This window comes from Citrus sinensis, chromosome 2 (genome assembly GCF_022201045.2).
Source record: "Citrus sinensis cultivar Valencia sweet orange chromosome 2, DVS_A1.0, whole genome shotgun sequence".
In the NCBI taxonomy this organism is placed as follows: domain Eukaryota; kingdom Viridiplantae; phylum Streptophyta; class Magnoliopsida; order Sapindales; family Rutaceae; genus Citrus; species Citrus sinensis.
This window is the reverse complement of record NC_068557.1, coordinates 19992042-20006242: the sequence shown is the minus strand read 5'-3', so window position 1 is coordinate 20006242 and position 14201 is coordinate 19992042. Positions and strand designations below refer to the sequence as shown.

At 34.3% G+C, this 14201-nt stretch overlaps 1 protein-coding gene across 1 annotated transcript; it reads right to left on the bottom strand.

The window, feature by feature from the left end:
• Positions 1 to 291: 291 nt before the first annotated feature.
• LOC102609257 (protein disulfide isomerase-like 2-3) lies at positions 292 to 4140 on the bottom strand. The gene is made up of 9 exons (XM_006469532.3): positions 3915 to 4140; positions 3322 to 3480; positions 2653 to 2766; positions 1992 to 2155; positions 1607 to 1706; positions 1199 to 1375; positions 966 to 1111; positions 704 to 850; positions 292 to 621 (listed from the first exon to the last, which is right to left on the bottom strand). Exons 1-9 carry the CDS (start codon positions 4041 to 4043, stop codon positions 471 to 473), a joined length of 1287 nt encoding a protein of 428 aa, XP_006469595.2. The 5' UTR covers positions 4044 to 4140; the 3' UTR covers positions 292 to 470.
• Positions 4141 to 14201: the final 10061 nt, after the last annotated feature.

The following is a 14201-nucleotide window of genomic DNA, read 5'->3' as shown; positions in this document are numbered from 1 at the left end:
AGATACGTTTCAAAGAAGTTAACCCGTTCTAATCTCGCGACTAGTGGACCCAATAATCGATGAATTTTACTTCCCAGTTAACAGAAATAATTTATTATCCGCTAGTGGCAGAAGTTTTCAGATGTCGCATATGAAAAATGGCAAATATGTTCTGGAAAACGCTATCCTATCCACAGAACCACGTTGGCAAATACGTTCTGGGAAACGTTATCCTATCCACAGAACCATGTTGTTTGTTGATAAAGAACGGTAGCAGCAATTCTACTACGACTTTGAATGGTTAAGAATGACTTGAGAACAATCTGGGCGAATTTTTTCACACTAATAAAAAAGTCACTTGTAAATACAATAACATTAGTAAGACACAATGACGTTGATTAATATCAAAATTGTTCTTAGACCAACTTCTCAACCAGTCTCAATCTTTCTTTTACTGTTCAAATGGATTGCAAATCATCCTTGCCTGCTGCCTATTCTGCCATGAGTTCATCAAGAGAGAATTCATCCTCTTCAATGATTTGTCCATCTTTTCCGTCCCATGGTTCAGTTTTCACGATAGAAGGAGTGCCATCTAGAGGCAAATTGCCCTTTCCTCCACGCCCAGATTCCTTGACAAATTCTCTGGAAAAACAAATCAAATACACTCAATGTTTATGTTCATTTCAAAAGTGCATTCCAGATAAGGCAGAAACAGAAGACTTACACAATATGCTCGAGCTCAAATGCACTTTTTAGTGGTGTATAAACTCCTTTCTTCACATTCAAGGCTACCAGAGCTGGATACCCATAGCCACCAACTCCAACGCGATTCTCAAGATCTGGCTGCTTACCCGCAGCTGCCCAAACAAAGCTGAAAAACAGAAGTCTTGTAATTAGAACTCTTTCAACCTTGGTTTCTACACATTTGATAATTATATAGATAATTATCTGCAATAAACAAATCTAAGGAAGTCTCATATGCATGCCTGTAATGACCCCTCTTGAACTTTTCTGCAACTGATAACAACATCTCAAGGTACTTGTTCCTTCCTTCCGCCTTGGAATCCAAAATGTCAGGCAGGAATGAAACAAAGCAGATGGCCGCTGAGCCACACTTCTCTTCCATGACATCCTATATAGAAAGATAGAAATAAAAATAAACATATCGTTGGAATACTAGATGAAATGGAGGATTAATAGCAAAGAGAAAAAGACTTACTTGGCTGGTAAGTTCAGTCACTTCAGGTGGTGCAACATTTGTTTCCAGCTGTTCCAGAGCAAATGATTCAATAGCTCCCGCAGTTCTAGCACCCTCATAAGGAATTGGGCTATCTTTGTCAGCACCAAATACTAAGATGGTGGGGAACCCTTGAACATTGAATTTGCTCATCAAAGACTGGCAAAAGCACTCCATTAGAACCACAAAGTTTTAAAAATATAATCAAGGAAAGCAACAAAAAGAAATCAATTTTGCCTGGTTCATTCTGGCAATTTGTTTCTTTTGATATACAAATCTTCAGTTTTCTATAAATATCTCTATGCTCTAGCATTAGCTATAATATTCAAGGGGGAAATGAATAGTACACAGGATTACTGCATTCCAAGAATGGCAAAGATACCATATTACCTTCTCAGAATCGCAATCAACATGACCCAGTTTCACTTTGCCCTTCAAGTTATTAGCAGCCTTCTTCCACTCAGGAGCCAGCTTTTTACAGTGTCCACACCTTTAGAAAAAGAATTTGGACGAATTTTATCACATCACCATAATAACATTTCCTGTATATAGATTCAGCGCAATCTTCTAAAAAAGTACAAGAAAGACCTAAGATGGCAGCTATCTTAAATATATACTACCATGTTCCTGCATACACATAGATGGAAATGTATAGATACAGATAGCATGTAATGTCAATTAGACCATTATTCACATCCAGCAGTAATATATATCTACCAATCATTGAAAGCTCCTCAATAAACAATAAAGAGCATTTCCATTTATGAGCACTTACCAAGGTGCAAAAAACTCCACAATCCAAAGATCTTTGCTTTTGAGCACCAACTCATCAAAATTGCTAGAATTCAATTCTATAGACTCATTAGAATCAGATTTAGATTTATCACTTGATCCTCCAGTTGCTTTCCCACTTAGACGTTCCTTCAATAGTGCCTTTATCTGTAACAAGATCCATAATACTTAAAAATGTGAAATGACTTTTCAACTCAAGTTCTAAGCATGAACACACAGGTAATCCTCTCTATATAATAACCATTCCCAAGCATTAGAATCATTCAACCATTAGCTGAAAGTATTCAATAAGTTATTGAGTCATTACATATTAACATTCCTTCCCCCTTCTTTTTGTGATATGTTCACATGGAAATCTTCTTCATATTTCATAAGAAACTACAGCAAAAAACTAAATATGGTGGTTAGTATATGACAACCATGCATGAAGCTCCAGATATGGATAGGCCAAACCCACAACCCAGCTCCTCAAATGAGAGTTAAAAGTGTTCTATGTTGCTTCAATGGCTGTTTGGGTTGAGTATGGCTTTCAAACACAAAATTAACTCCTTTAATTAATGATGACAAAAGCAAACAGTCACATTCTTTAGTGATGGCAAGAGAAGTCAATTCTGGAGCATTTCACTGAAGAAACTGTAACAAACCTGTTGAAGTACAAATTCTGCAATAGGTTTGACATCCCTAGCTCCTTGGTAATCTACTGGAGGCTTCCCTGGTACAAACACCTTTATGGTTGGGAATCCTCTGATCCCATATTCCTACAGAGCAATCAAACATCTTTAAGTCATCTCAACCCACAAAAACAATTTAGTAAATACATCAATAATGACAACATAGGAAACCTTTTGTTCAAGAGACAAAAGTCATGTCTGTAAAACCTTAATGTACAGCAGCAACATCCAATATTATTAATTTCAGAAGAATGAATATGTATCAGACTCTAATGGCCCAGAACTGATGGTGGCACCATGTTTGTCCATCATAGAGGTGCATTATTTGGCTTTCACTATATCTTCATAATTGCAGTAAAAATCTATAGTTACCAGTACTTTTAGAACCGAAATATTCTGTCTGTTAAAGCTATCTACTAAGATTTAAATATCAGGTCCAACCCAAACATTGCAGTAATGTTAAAGAGCAACTAACCACAAACACTAACAATAACGAACCAAAAAATGCACCAGATAGAAATGCTTGTACTTTTAGTAATAGTACACAAAAAACAGTGGTACTAAGTCCACGAATGTTTATAGAAAAAAATTATGACTTTACATTAATCGCTAATGATCAAGCTTATCAAAATATAAAGAAACCTGAGCAAGGGACTGGTGTTCATTGGCATCAAGAGCTGCCACAGTAGCGACACCTTTCAAGACAGTAGCTGCTTTCTCCCATATGGGTGTCAAAGCTTGACAATGACCACACCAAGGTGCATAGAACTCAACCAACACAACTCCATTGGCATTCAGGACCTGCCACCATTCCAAAAATTCTCAATTTATAAACATCAAGTCTAAAAATTTTGATAAACTCTTTCTCATTTACAAGAGTAACGCAGTACCTAAAACCAAATGCTGGTAACAATGAGAATATATTTTGCGAAGATAAAACTAGTAATTGATTTAATACAATTTCAGAAATAAGTTTTAAAAAAATCTAAAGTTTTGATCTTTATATAAATTTAGAAATAAAAATGTTAAATGAAACAAATACTACGATAACTCTAATACGACTTGACAGATCTAGTGTAAATACAATGAACAAGCAACTTCAATTACATAATTTCAATTAGTATACAAATTTATACTTGTTTTCTGTTCTCAGCAACAACAACTAAACACAAATTTTATTGAATCGTTTTCTTACCCAACGGAAAATAAGCACAGAAGTAATCAATTTAATTTACCTTGGACTTGAAGTTGTTAGGAGTGAGCTGAACTACTGGTGATGATGAACCATACAATGCATCACTGAGATTGAAGCGCGCAAAGAATGAGAAGATTGTTAAAATGACAAGCAATTGTGATCTGCGCATTTTCCGTCACTTTCTCGAGAAATTTTTAATTTTCTTTTTCTTTCTTCCCAGACTCAGGCGGAAGTCTGTCGACGGTGAAGAGAGAAGAAAAACCCATCCGCTGAGAGAGCTACGTGTGTGCAACGTGTCTGCTCCAATAAGAAGCGTACACGTCAGCATTCTAATGGGACAAACTGTTCCTCCTGAGAAATAATTCCGAGCATGGGATTTCTGTGCTTTTTACTGCTGTTTCTGACACGTGGCCGGATGAATAAATCAAATAATTCTTTTTTAATTTATCTATTTCAAAGATTTTTTTTTATTTTATGATAATGAATTTTGTGTTTTATCATCATGTCAAGCTTTTGACGAATATATTCAAATTGTAATGGATTACTATTAATATTTTTGTTTCTTGGATTTTATTAGATTAGTGAGAAAATGAGTAAGTTAAGATATGCAGAACCGAACCGAATTCAAAAAAATTGGTTGAATTCCTTTTTTTGGGTTCAATTTGGTACTTTTTAACTAAAAAACCAATAACTTTGATTCAAAATAAAACTGAATATTTTGTTAAGTTCTCAGTACAAAATCTCATAACCAAAATCAAATTGAATAATCAAGTGGCATTTTTATAAATTAAAATTTCATCATGTGTCATGATATAAGAGGACATGATACACATTAGAACAAAGGAGAAAAATTAAGGATTGAGATCATCTTCTGATTTGAGCACTCTTTATCTTTTACAGATATTGTGCCACATGTGTTTTACTGTTAGTGGATGATTAAGATTTAACTATTTTTTTTTTAATTTATTAACCACCAATCATATTAACAGAATTTGCCTCATATGAAAATCAGATTAGGAGAGGATCCTAATCCAAAAATTAAACTCTAGTTTCTAAATCTAGCATTGCACATTGCTCGTACCACAACCAAACAAAACATTGGGCATGTTTGGATGCTTAGATTAAGTATGAGATTAGACTAGTTTTGGGATTAAACATTTATATCATATTTGACAAGTTTAGTTGGATTGGAATGGATTAAGGGGGAGTAAATTTAAGTTTAATCCTAAAATCATGGGATTAATAATCCTAATTTATACGTTTAATTGGGATAAGATTAAAGAAAAAAAATTATCCATTTATGACACTTTCATTTATATCATTATTTTTTATTTATACCTAATATTAATTTTTTATTTTTGATTTACTTAAAATTGATTATCTAATTAAATTGGTATTTTACTAACTCTTGAGATTAAACTTTCATTACTTGTATATTTTATAATTTATCAATAAAATTAACAATTTAATAATTTATTTCATTATTCATTGTATTAAATTTAATAATCACTAAAATAATATTATAAATAATCACGAAAATTAATAACACCATTTAATTAATTGATTTTATATAATCTTTTTTAAATATTCGATATAAATTAATTAAATATTTAAATTGGTTAATTTCTTTTTTATTTGTTCATTATATTATGACTACCCAATAACTTATTTACGATGTATTTAGTTTTCTAATTAATTATGTTTAAATTTATTTTAATTATTACTATAAAATTTCATGAATAATTGATATTTATATTTAAATATCAAGTTAAATGTTATTTAATATTATTTAAGTATAGTCCAATGTGATACTATACCAATCATAAGATTATATAATCTAGTTTAATCCAATCAAATCTAATCGTAATAATTAGTTCAATTTAATGCTGCGTGACAAAAATAACCTAAGGTTCCATCGCTACTCTTCATCTTCATTCCCCAACTCATCTATATCTTCAAGTCCAAGTAGCCGCTTGTTTGGCTGTTTCGCAACTCCCTCCTCCTGATACTGTCGGCTGTCGCTACTTCATCTGCCTTCATCTATCACTGGCGACTTGGCTGTGAGATGAGTGATGAAAGGTTGGACTGGAAGGCATGCAAGGCTCTTCTTCCTCTTGGCTTTTTCCAACAACAGGAATTACCCACCCCTCGTTGAACTAGTGATAGATGCTATTGTGCATATTTTTAGAAAGAGAATTATTTAGCGACTAATAAGGATTTGATTCTCACTTTTTTTTCAACTTTCGTGTATATTAACATTCTCCTGAAATGTCCAATTTATTAAAGTTTGTCAAAATTTTGTGTTAAAAACCATTAATGATAGGTGTAAGGGCAAAATTAGTATTTTTCAGTTCCTAAATTAGTGAAGGATGTTATTTTTGGTAGGGGTTGGCATCGTGTGGTTCAGTTCGATTTGGATTTTTGGGTTTGGTTTGTGATTTTTCGGTTTGGTTTTCATTGGGAATTTTAAAAACCTATTTGATTTATTTCTATTTGGTTTGGTTTCAATATTAATCAAAATTTTTTTAACCTTATAAAATACCGAACTAAAGACAAAAAATTAAACTGAATTGGATTTTTGGGTCCCATTCGGTCCATTAAATCGCTAAATGCTACATGACATTACTTTAATTTAAAATTTAACTTTTTGGATTTTTGGTTTGGTTTTCGAATTTAAAATTATGAACCAAAAATTGAACTAGAGTATTCGATTTTATACAAAACCAAAATATTCAGATTTTTCTAATAAAAAAAAATCGAACCAAACTGTTAAAATACTAAATCAGACAAAAAAATTTTTATGTCTGGTTCGGTTTTACACACCCCTAATTTTTTGTTTCTTGAGGATCGAAAATCTTACCATAGATGATGACTGGGTTTAAATCAAAGACATAATTGAAGATAGGTTTAGATTAAAGATTAGAATTTAGTGTAGTACACTTCTCAGTTATATAAACATATTACATAACACATACATCTTTATCTGAAAAATGAAGAAAACGATGATGTATACGTTCTTTTTTATTGGTTGCACAAGCATTATCATTAGTTTTATAACCTATTAATGATTTTCCCGATGTTTGTAATTATAAAATTAATGATTTATCGGTTTTTGTGATTAATTGCTAATAAACTTTCAGTTTTCGTAATAAATTTTGATTGATCAAATATTTAACTTCGTTTATGAAATTTTATTATTTTAAGCATGATCAGTACTAAAACAAAAATCAATAAATGTTTTTGAAGAAAAAAAAACACATTTATTTATAATTCAGCTAATTGCAATGAATATATTTTAAAAATATTTATATCGCTTTCCTTTTTTCAATGAGTAAGCCTTTTGAGTTTTGATGTCCCTCAAAATTTCTAACTCATTTTAATTGAAATTATGTAAATAACTAAAGACAAATTAATTCATTTCTTATTTTAAATGGAAATTTAATTAAGCACTTACACAAAGTTTTATTTTAAAAATTTATACACCAACCTCCATTCCATGATTTATATTTATATTATAACTTTTAATTGATTTTTTTTAGAAACTTATAAGAATTTTAAATGATGGAGATAGATAAACTATATAGAAAGAAGAAAATAATTTAAGATCTTAGGACTTTTATGTCTTCTATAAATAAAGACCTAAAAGAAATATTTTTAGACAAGTGAAATTTTATGGCACATTAGTTTATTTTCATAAGAGTGATAATAGAGTTACAAACTCTTATACATATTTATTTTTATATAAATTGATGTGACATAATTCAATTAGTTGGATTAAATATCTATTGCCCCCAATGATTTATTTTCACTATTTTTTTATTTTTATCCAATGAATACATTTATACTCTATCAATATGTACAAAATAAAATTATTAGTTTGCAACTCTATTCTTACTCATTTAATATGTGGATTAGTATTTTATAAATTAAAGTGAGGTATTTTATGAAATAAAATTCAATTAGTCTGTCATAAGAATTTTAGAGGGTTTGTTAAAAGGCATGTTCTCTCTCAGTGGATTAGAGGATATATGCTAAATGGACTAACCCAAAAGATATGGAAAGTTAAACAATAGTGGTTTTATTTTCCAAACGGTGATATTTCCACCCCATCTCTTGCCTAATTATTCCACGTATTAATATGGTAATTTATAGTAGAATCGTCCTTATTTGAATAAATTTAAATAAAGTAATAATTTTCACAATCAATCAATTTTCCTTTCTACAAAATTATCACGAAGTCTTTCTTCACAAGTTCTCTCTTTCAGAGTGAGAACCCAGAATGAAAGGATAGTAGCCCATAGGGCTGCAAGAAGTCACCCACAAGTTGGGTGTCCTGTTAGCTCAGTTTAGATTATTTTCGTTATCTTTGTAGAGTTGTTGAAGCCTTAATTGCAGAGAAAGTGGTAGATATCCAAGAGTAACTATCTCATGGAAAAAGAGGAACTAATTTGTAAGTGCAAAACTATTACATTGGAAGAGAGAAAAGCAAATAAAGTAGTTGTGGGTAATGTCATGACAGGAAAAGGGAGAAAGCTAATAGAGGGATGCTTACTGGGTAAAGTCTTACACCTAAGAGGAGTCAGTAGAGAGGGCCTCAGGTCAGCTTTACGACAGATGTGGAGGACAACAGACGAGGTGAAAATCGAAAAACTGGGAAGTAAGATTTTTATGTTCAAATTTGCCTCTGAAGTTGATAAGAGAAGAGTTTTATCAGGTGGCATGTGGCATTTTAAACGAGCTTTGATAAGTTTAAAGGAGCCAAGTGGAATTGGGGAAATAATGAAACAATCATTTACTCATGCTACATTTTGGGTACAACTCTATAATGTCCCGGAGGGGTGCATGGATTAGGAGATAATATGAGTGCTGGGGAAGGAGATTGGGATAATTGAAGAAGTTGATGCGGACGAGGAAAGATAGTGCATTGGTCAATATGCTAGATTAAGAATTTCAATCGATATTACACAACCGCTGAAGAAATTATCTCTTTGGAACAAGATGGTGCATAGGATGTTCCAATTCCAGTAGTAAATGAGAGATTACCAGAGTTTTGTTTCTGTTGTGGCCTCATTAGGCATCAGTATAAAGAGTGTGAAAAGTATAAAGGTCAGCCAAAGGACAAACTTGCCTATGGAGTATAAATGCAAGCAGCCCCCTTATTCGGCAAATCCAGAACCAGTAGATTCAGTGAAAGAAGGCCAAAGGCGAATGACAAAATTATTAGCCAGGCAACTAAGAGTAACCAAAAATATTCTAGAGGCAATCCAGATTCCTAGCAACAGTAATCTAGTCCATCACACAAGGGTAATGCAACCGAGCCAGGAACAGACTTGGACCAAGAAGACACACACGTGGCAGCTAACCGAGGGAGCAACGTAGAGGAAGTAGGTGATATGTAATTAATGCCTAGCTGGCATAAGTCAAGAGAGCAGATGATAGACTGCAACAAGTAACCATTGGCCTTTGACAATGAGAAAACCCCTAGGAAGATAAGCAATAAAGCGGGAAAAACTCATGAAAAAGAGAGAGAATGTGAAAAATTTACCATTAAGGAAACATCAATTGATGTAGGATTTGACCAACAAGCTAAGGCCAAAGGTAGTGGAGAAGAAGAAGAAGAAGGTGTAGATGATGGCTCAAACTCAACCCAATTAAAGCGCAATAAAAAGAATTGGAAACATCTGGCCCGATAACAAAATGAGAAGGAGAAAGTAAACAGAGAACATATCTAACCAAAAGGTCGCACTGTGCATCAATGGGAATGAGCCCAAACCATAAAAGAAGCAAAGTTGTTAGCCCCGTTAAACAAATACAAAGACAAGATCAGCACCACCCACCTTCAGCAAAACTCCTGCTAACATGAGAATTAATGGCTGCAGAAGATATGGAGGTGTCAATGCCTGTTATCACATATATATTGGCAGAGGCTGGTGGCCAGCCCCGTCAACAGTCATGAAATTTCTCAACTGAAATGTCCGAGGTTTGGGGAATTCCCGAACATTCCTAACCTTGCAAAGAATTCTCCAGCAACATAGGTCGCAAATTGTGTTTCTATGCGAAACAAAGCTAACACATATGCAAATGTCAAATGTGAGTAGAAATCTAAGAATAGAAAGTTGTTTGGCAGTGAACAAAAATGGGATGGGAAGTGGATTGGCTTTGGTTTGGAACAATAATGTTAACGTGAGCATTACTTCATATAGCAACCATCACATTAATGCCAGGGTTCAAAATGGCAATGGGAGCTGGATGAGATGCACAGGAATTTATGGGCATCTAAAAATGGGGCAAAAGAAACACATTGACAATGTTGAGAAGATTAGCAGGTTTGTTTGATACTCCATGGATTTGTTTTGGTGATTTTAATGAAATTCTACACCCTAGAGAGAAGACATGTGGTAAGGATAGAAACCCAAATATGATTAGTGATTTCAGAGAGGCATTGTAAGATTGTAATTTGATTTATTTGGGATGTAAAGGCTATCCATTTACTTGGGGCAAAGGTAGGTTTGGTCCCGACTTTGTCGAAGAAAGATTAGACAGATTTTTGTGTAACAAAGAGTGAAGAGAGGTTTATGATGACTGTGCTGCTCTTAATTTGGAAACATGGACCTCAAACCACTGCCTTGTGCTAATGGAGGTAATTGAACAAGGCAGTGGCCTAAGGTATACTAAACAAAGTGCTTCACGAGTGCACTACGAAGATATGTGGAGCACTTATCAGGCATGTAAAGACATAATTCAAAGAGAGTGGATGGCTGAATTGAAAGGCTGGAGCAGAGTGGAATTTGAAGGGAGGAAAAAGAAGATTGATGAGTTAGTGGATAGACTCAAGGAGCTGAGATTCAGTGGGGAACACTACAGCAGTGGAGAGGAGATAAAGAGAGTGAAAAGACAAATTCAGAACATTTTGACAGATGAAGAAATTTATTGGAAGTAGAGATCCCGTGCAGATTGGCTAAAAGAATGGGATAAGAACACGAAATATTTTCACACAAAAGCCTCATTTCGGAAGAGGAAGAACAAGATTTGAGGCATTGAAAACAGCAAAGGGAACTGGACAGAAAAGGATGAGGAGGTAGAAAGAGAATTCTGTGAGTACTTTGCCAACTTGTTCTTAACAACCAGGCCATATCAGAAGCAGTTGGATACAACCCTAGAAAATGTAACTCTAAGAGTCACTGATGAGATGAACAATCAGCTGTAGCAACCTTTTACAGAAGAGGAGATCTTTAAAGCTTTATCACAAATGTGTGGTACCAAAGCTCCAGAACCTGATGGCTTTCTAGCTGTTTTTTACCAAAAGCACTGGAAAATGGTAAAGGCTGGATTGGTGGCTACATGTCTTCACATTCTAAATGAGTAAGGTACAATAACTCCTCTTAATTACACATACATTGCTCTAATTCCGAAGATCATGAAGCCTAGAAAGATGATTGATTTTAGGCCTATAAGTTTGTTTAATGTAATTTATCAAATTGTAGCTAAAGCTATTGCAAATAGGCTTAAGCATATACTTCACTAAGTTATCTCTCTAACTCAAATCGTCTTTATCCCAAATAGACTCATAATTAATAGTATCAATGTAGGTTATGAATGTTTACATAAGATTAAGCACAGTAAAAGGAAGAGAAATGGTCTTGTAGCTCTAAAGTTTGATATAAGTAAGGCCTATAATAGAGTGGAGTGGTTGTTTTTTAAGCAAACTATGCTTAAACTAGGATTTGCTCAATCGTGGGTAGATCTAATTATGTGGTGTATCACAACAACCTTTTTTTTTCAGTCATCATCAATGGCACAACAAAAGGCTTAATCTATCCTCTGAGAGGCCTAAGACAAGGCTGTCCCCTCTCCCATTATTTGTTCATTATGTGTGCAGAGGTATTCTCTGTTATGCTGCAACGAGCAGAAGGAAAATGATTGATTCATGGTTTAAAGTTCGGCAACAATATCAACATCTCCCACCTCTTGTTCACTGATGATAGTCTTGTTTTCACAAGAGCCTCAGTTAAAGATTGCCAACATCTTAAGTAGATTTTTTACTGTTATATAGCTGCATCAGACCAGTTATTCAACTACAACAAATTCTCAATGTTTTTTAGTAGCAGCACGGGCAGATGAAGTATCGTAACACTATAAAACATCTTCCATTTAAATGTAGTCTCCAGACATGAGAAGTACTTGAAGCTTGCATCAATGGTGAGGAGGAAAAAGATAAGATTCTTCAATGATATAAAGCTGAGAGTGATAAGCAAAATCTCAGGTTGGTAATATAAATTCTTCTCCAGTGGGGGAAATGAGGTGCTAATTAAGGCAGTAGCGCAGGCTGTTCCAGCCTATCCTATGAGTGTGTTTAAGCTTCCTCTTAGTATTTGTGAGGATACCCAAAGAATTATAGCTAGGTTTTGGTGGAGTAGTAACACAGACAAGAGGAGTATTCGTTGGGCAAAATGGGAGAGCATGAGCCATGCAAAACAAAGATGAGGTTTAGGATTTCGAGACTTTGCAAGTTTTAACCAGGCCTTTGTGGCAAAGCAAAGCTGGAAAATCTTGCAGTTCCCTAACTCTTTAGTGGCCAAGGGGTTACAAGCGAGTTATTTTCGGAAGAGTCACTTTCTTAATGCAAAACTAGGATCCAAACCGCCATTCATCTGGAGAAGCATTTTATAGGGGAGATAAGTAATCAATAAGTGGATTAGATGAAGGATTGGTATGGGTGATCAGGTGCAAATTTACAAAGGAAACTGGATGCCGAGGCCAACGTCCTTTAAACCAATTTCCCTTCCATCTTTGCCAATTGAAGCTACTATCTCAGAGCTTATAGATGATGATAATCAGTGGAAGGTGGCGTTGGTATACCAACACTTTATGAAAGAAGATGCGGACATGATCACAAGAATTTCACTTTTTAGCAAACCAATAGAAGATCAAGTTTTATGGCACTATGATAAAAAAAAAGGACTATAATGTCAAAAGTGGGTACCAAATAGCCTTGAAGGTGAAGCTAGAAGACTCCCCAGGCTGCTTAAACCAAAGAGTAAGTCCATGGTCTCTCATCTGGACTCTGTCGTTGCCAGAGAAAATCAAAATTTTTACTTGGTGAGCAGCAAAAAATCTCCTCCCGATAACTGAGAATTTATGGAAAAGGAAAGTTTTAACCCATCCTCTCCATCAAATATGTGGAAGTTTCATGGAGAACACTTTCCATGCATTGGTAGAGTGCAAGTCAGCCTGCAAAATCTGGAAAATCTCTCGAGTGGCAGCAGAAATTCGAAGCACTGTAGCTCAAGACATTTTTGAGGTGATTCAAGAACTGAAGAGAAGAATAGGCAAGGCTGAAACTGAGTTGGTTGTGGCTCTTTTTTGGTAGCTTAGAGTGCTCGAAATCAAGTGTTATTCAAGGGAAAGAGAGAAGGCCCCCGTGTTCTAATGGCAAAAGCTGAAGCAATAGTGGAGGAGTTTAGAAGAATCAGGGAGCCAACAAATAAGGATAAGGCTAGTCAGAAAGAGAAGGTTCAAATGTGCTGGAGCCCCCCCTCTAATTGATTAGTGCAAAATTAATGTGGTTGCAGCCATAAATTTTGAAGGTCAGTGTGCAGGCATGGGAGCTGTTATAAGAGATAACAATAGTAACTTTGTGGCAGCAGCCATAAAGGCCACAAAGCTTCATGGTGATGTAGCCTTTGCAGAAGCAAAAGCCGTGAGTTGGGGTCTAGATGTAGCTAAGCATGCAGGATTGTCAAACATTCTAGTTGAATCAGACTCTCAAGATGTAATTGATTTGGTTAACAACATAAAGAGTAGCAGAATAGAGATCCAGTGGATGATTGCAGAAGTGCAAAGCAAAAGGAAGGATTTTCATGCAGTTAAAGTCCAGCATACTTCAAGATCTTGTAATGTTATTGCTCATTCTTTAGCTAAACTAGAATTAGAAAGAAGTGAATCTATTGTTTGGGTAGGATCGTACCCTTCAGAAATCATGTATTTGCTTAACTTGTTGGTTGAATGAATTTGCTTCTTCTCCCCAAAAAAAAAAAAAATCAATTATCTTTTGTAATTTTCTTTGTGACTTAAATCTCTTCGTCTCTTAACTATTAAAGCTATTTTCAGTTTGTTTTGGATTTTTTTTAGAGGTTCAAGAGTAATTTTAAAAAATTAAAAGTTAAATTTAGAGTTTGATAATTTTTTTTAACAAATCGTTTTTGTCAAATAGTGCGACTATTGTCACCCCTATAAATATCTCTTAACACCTATTTTCTTAATTAACCCCATTAAAGTATTTTAAAAAATTATAAAATTCTTTTAACACCTCCATCAATAACAAAAA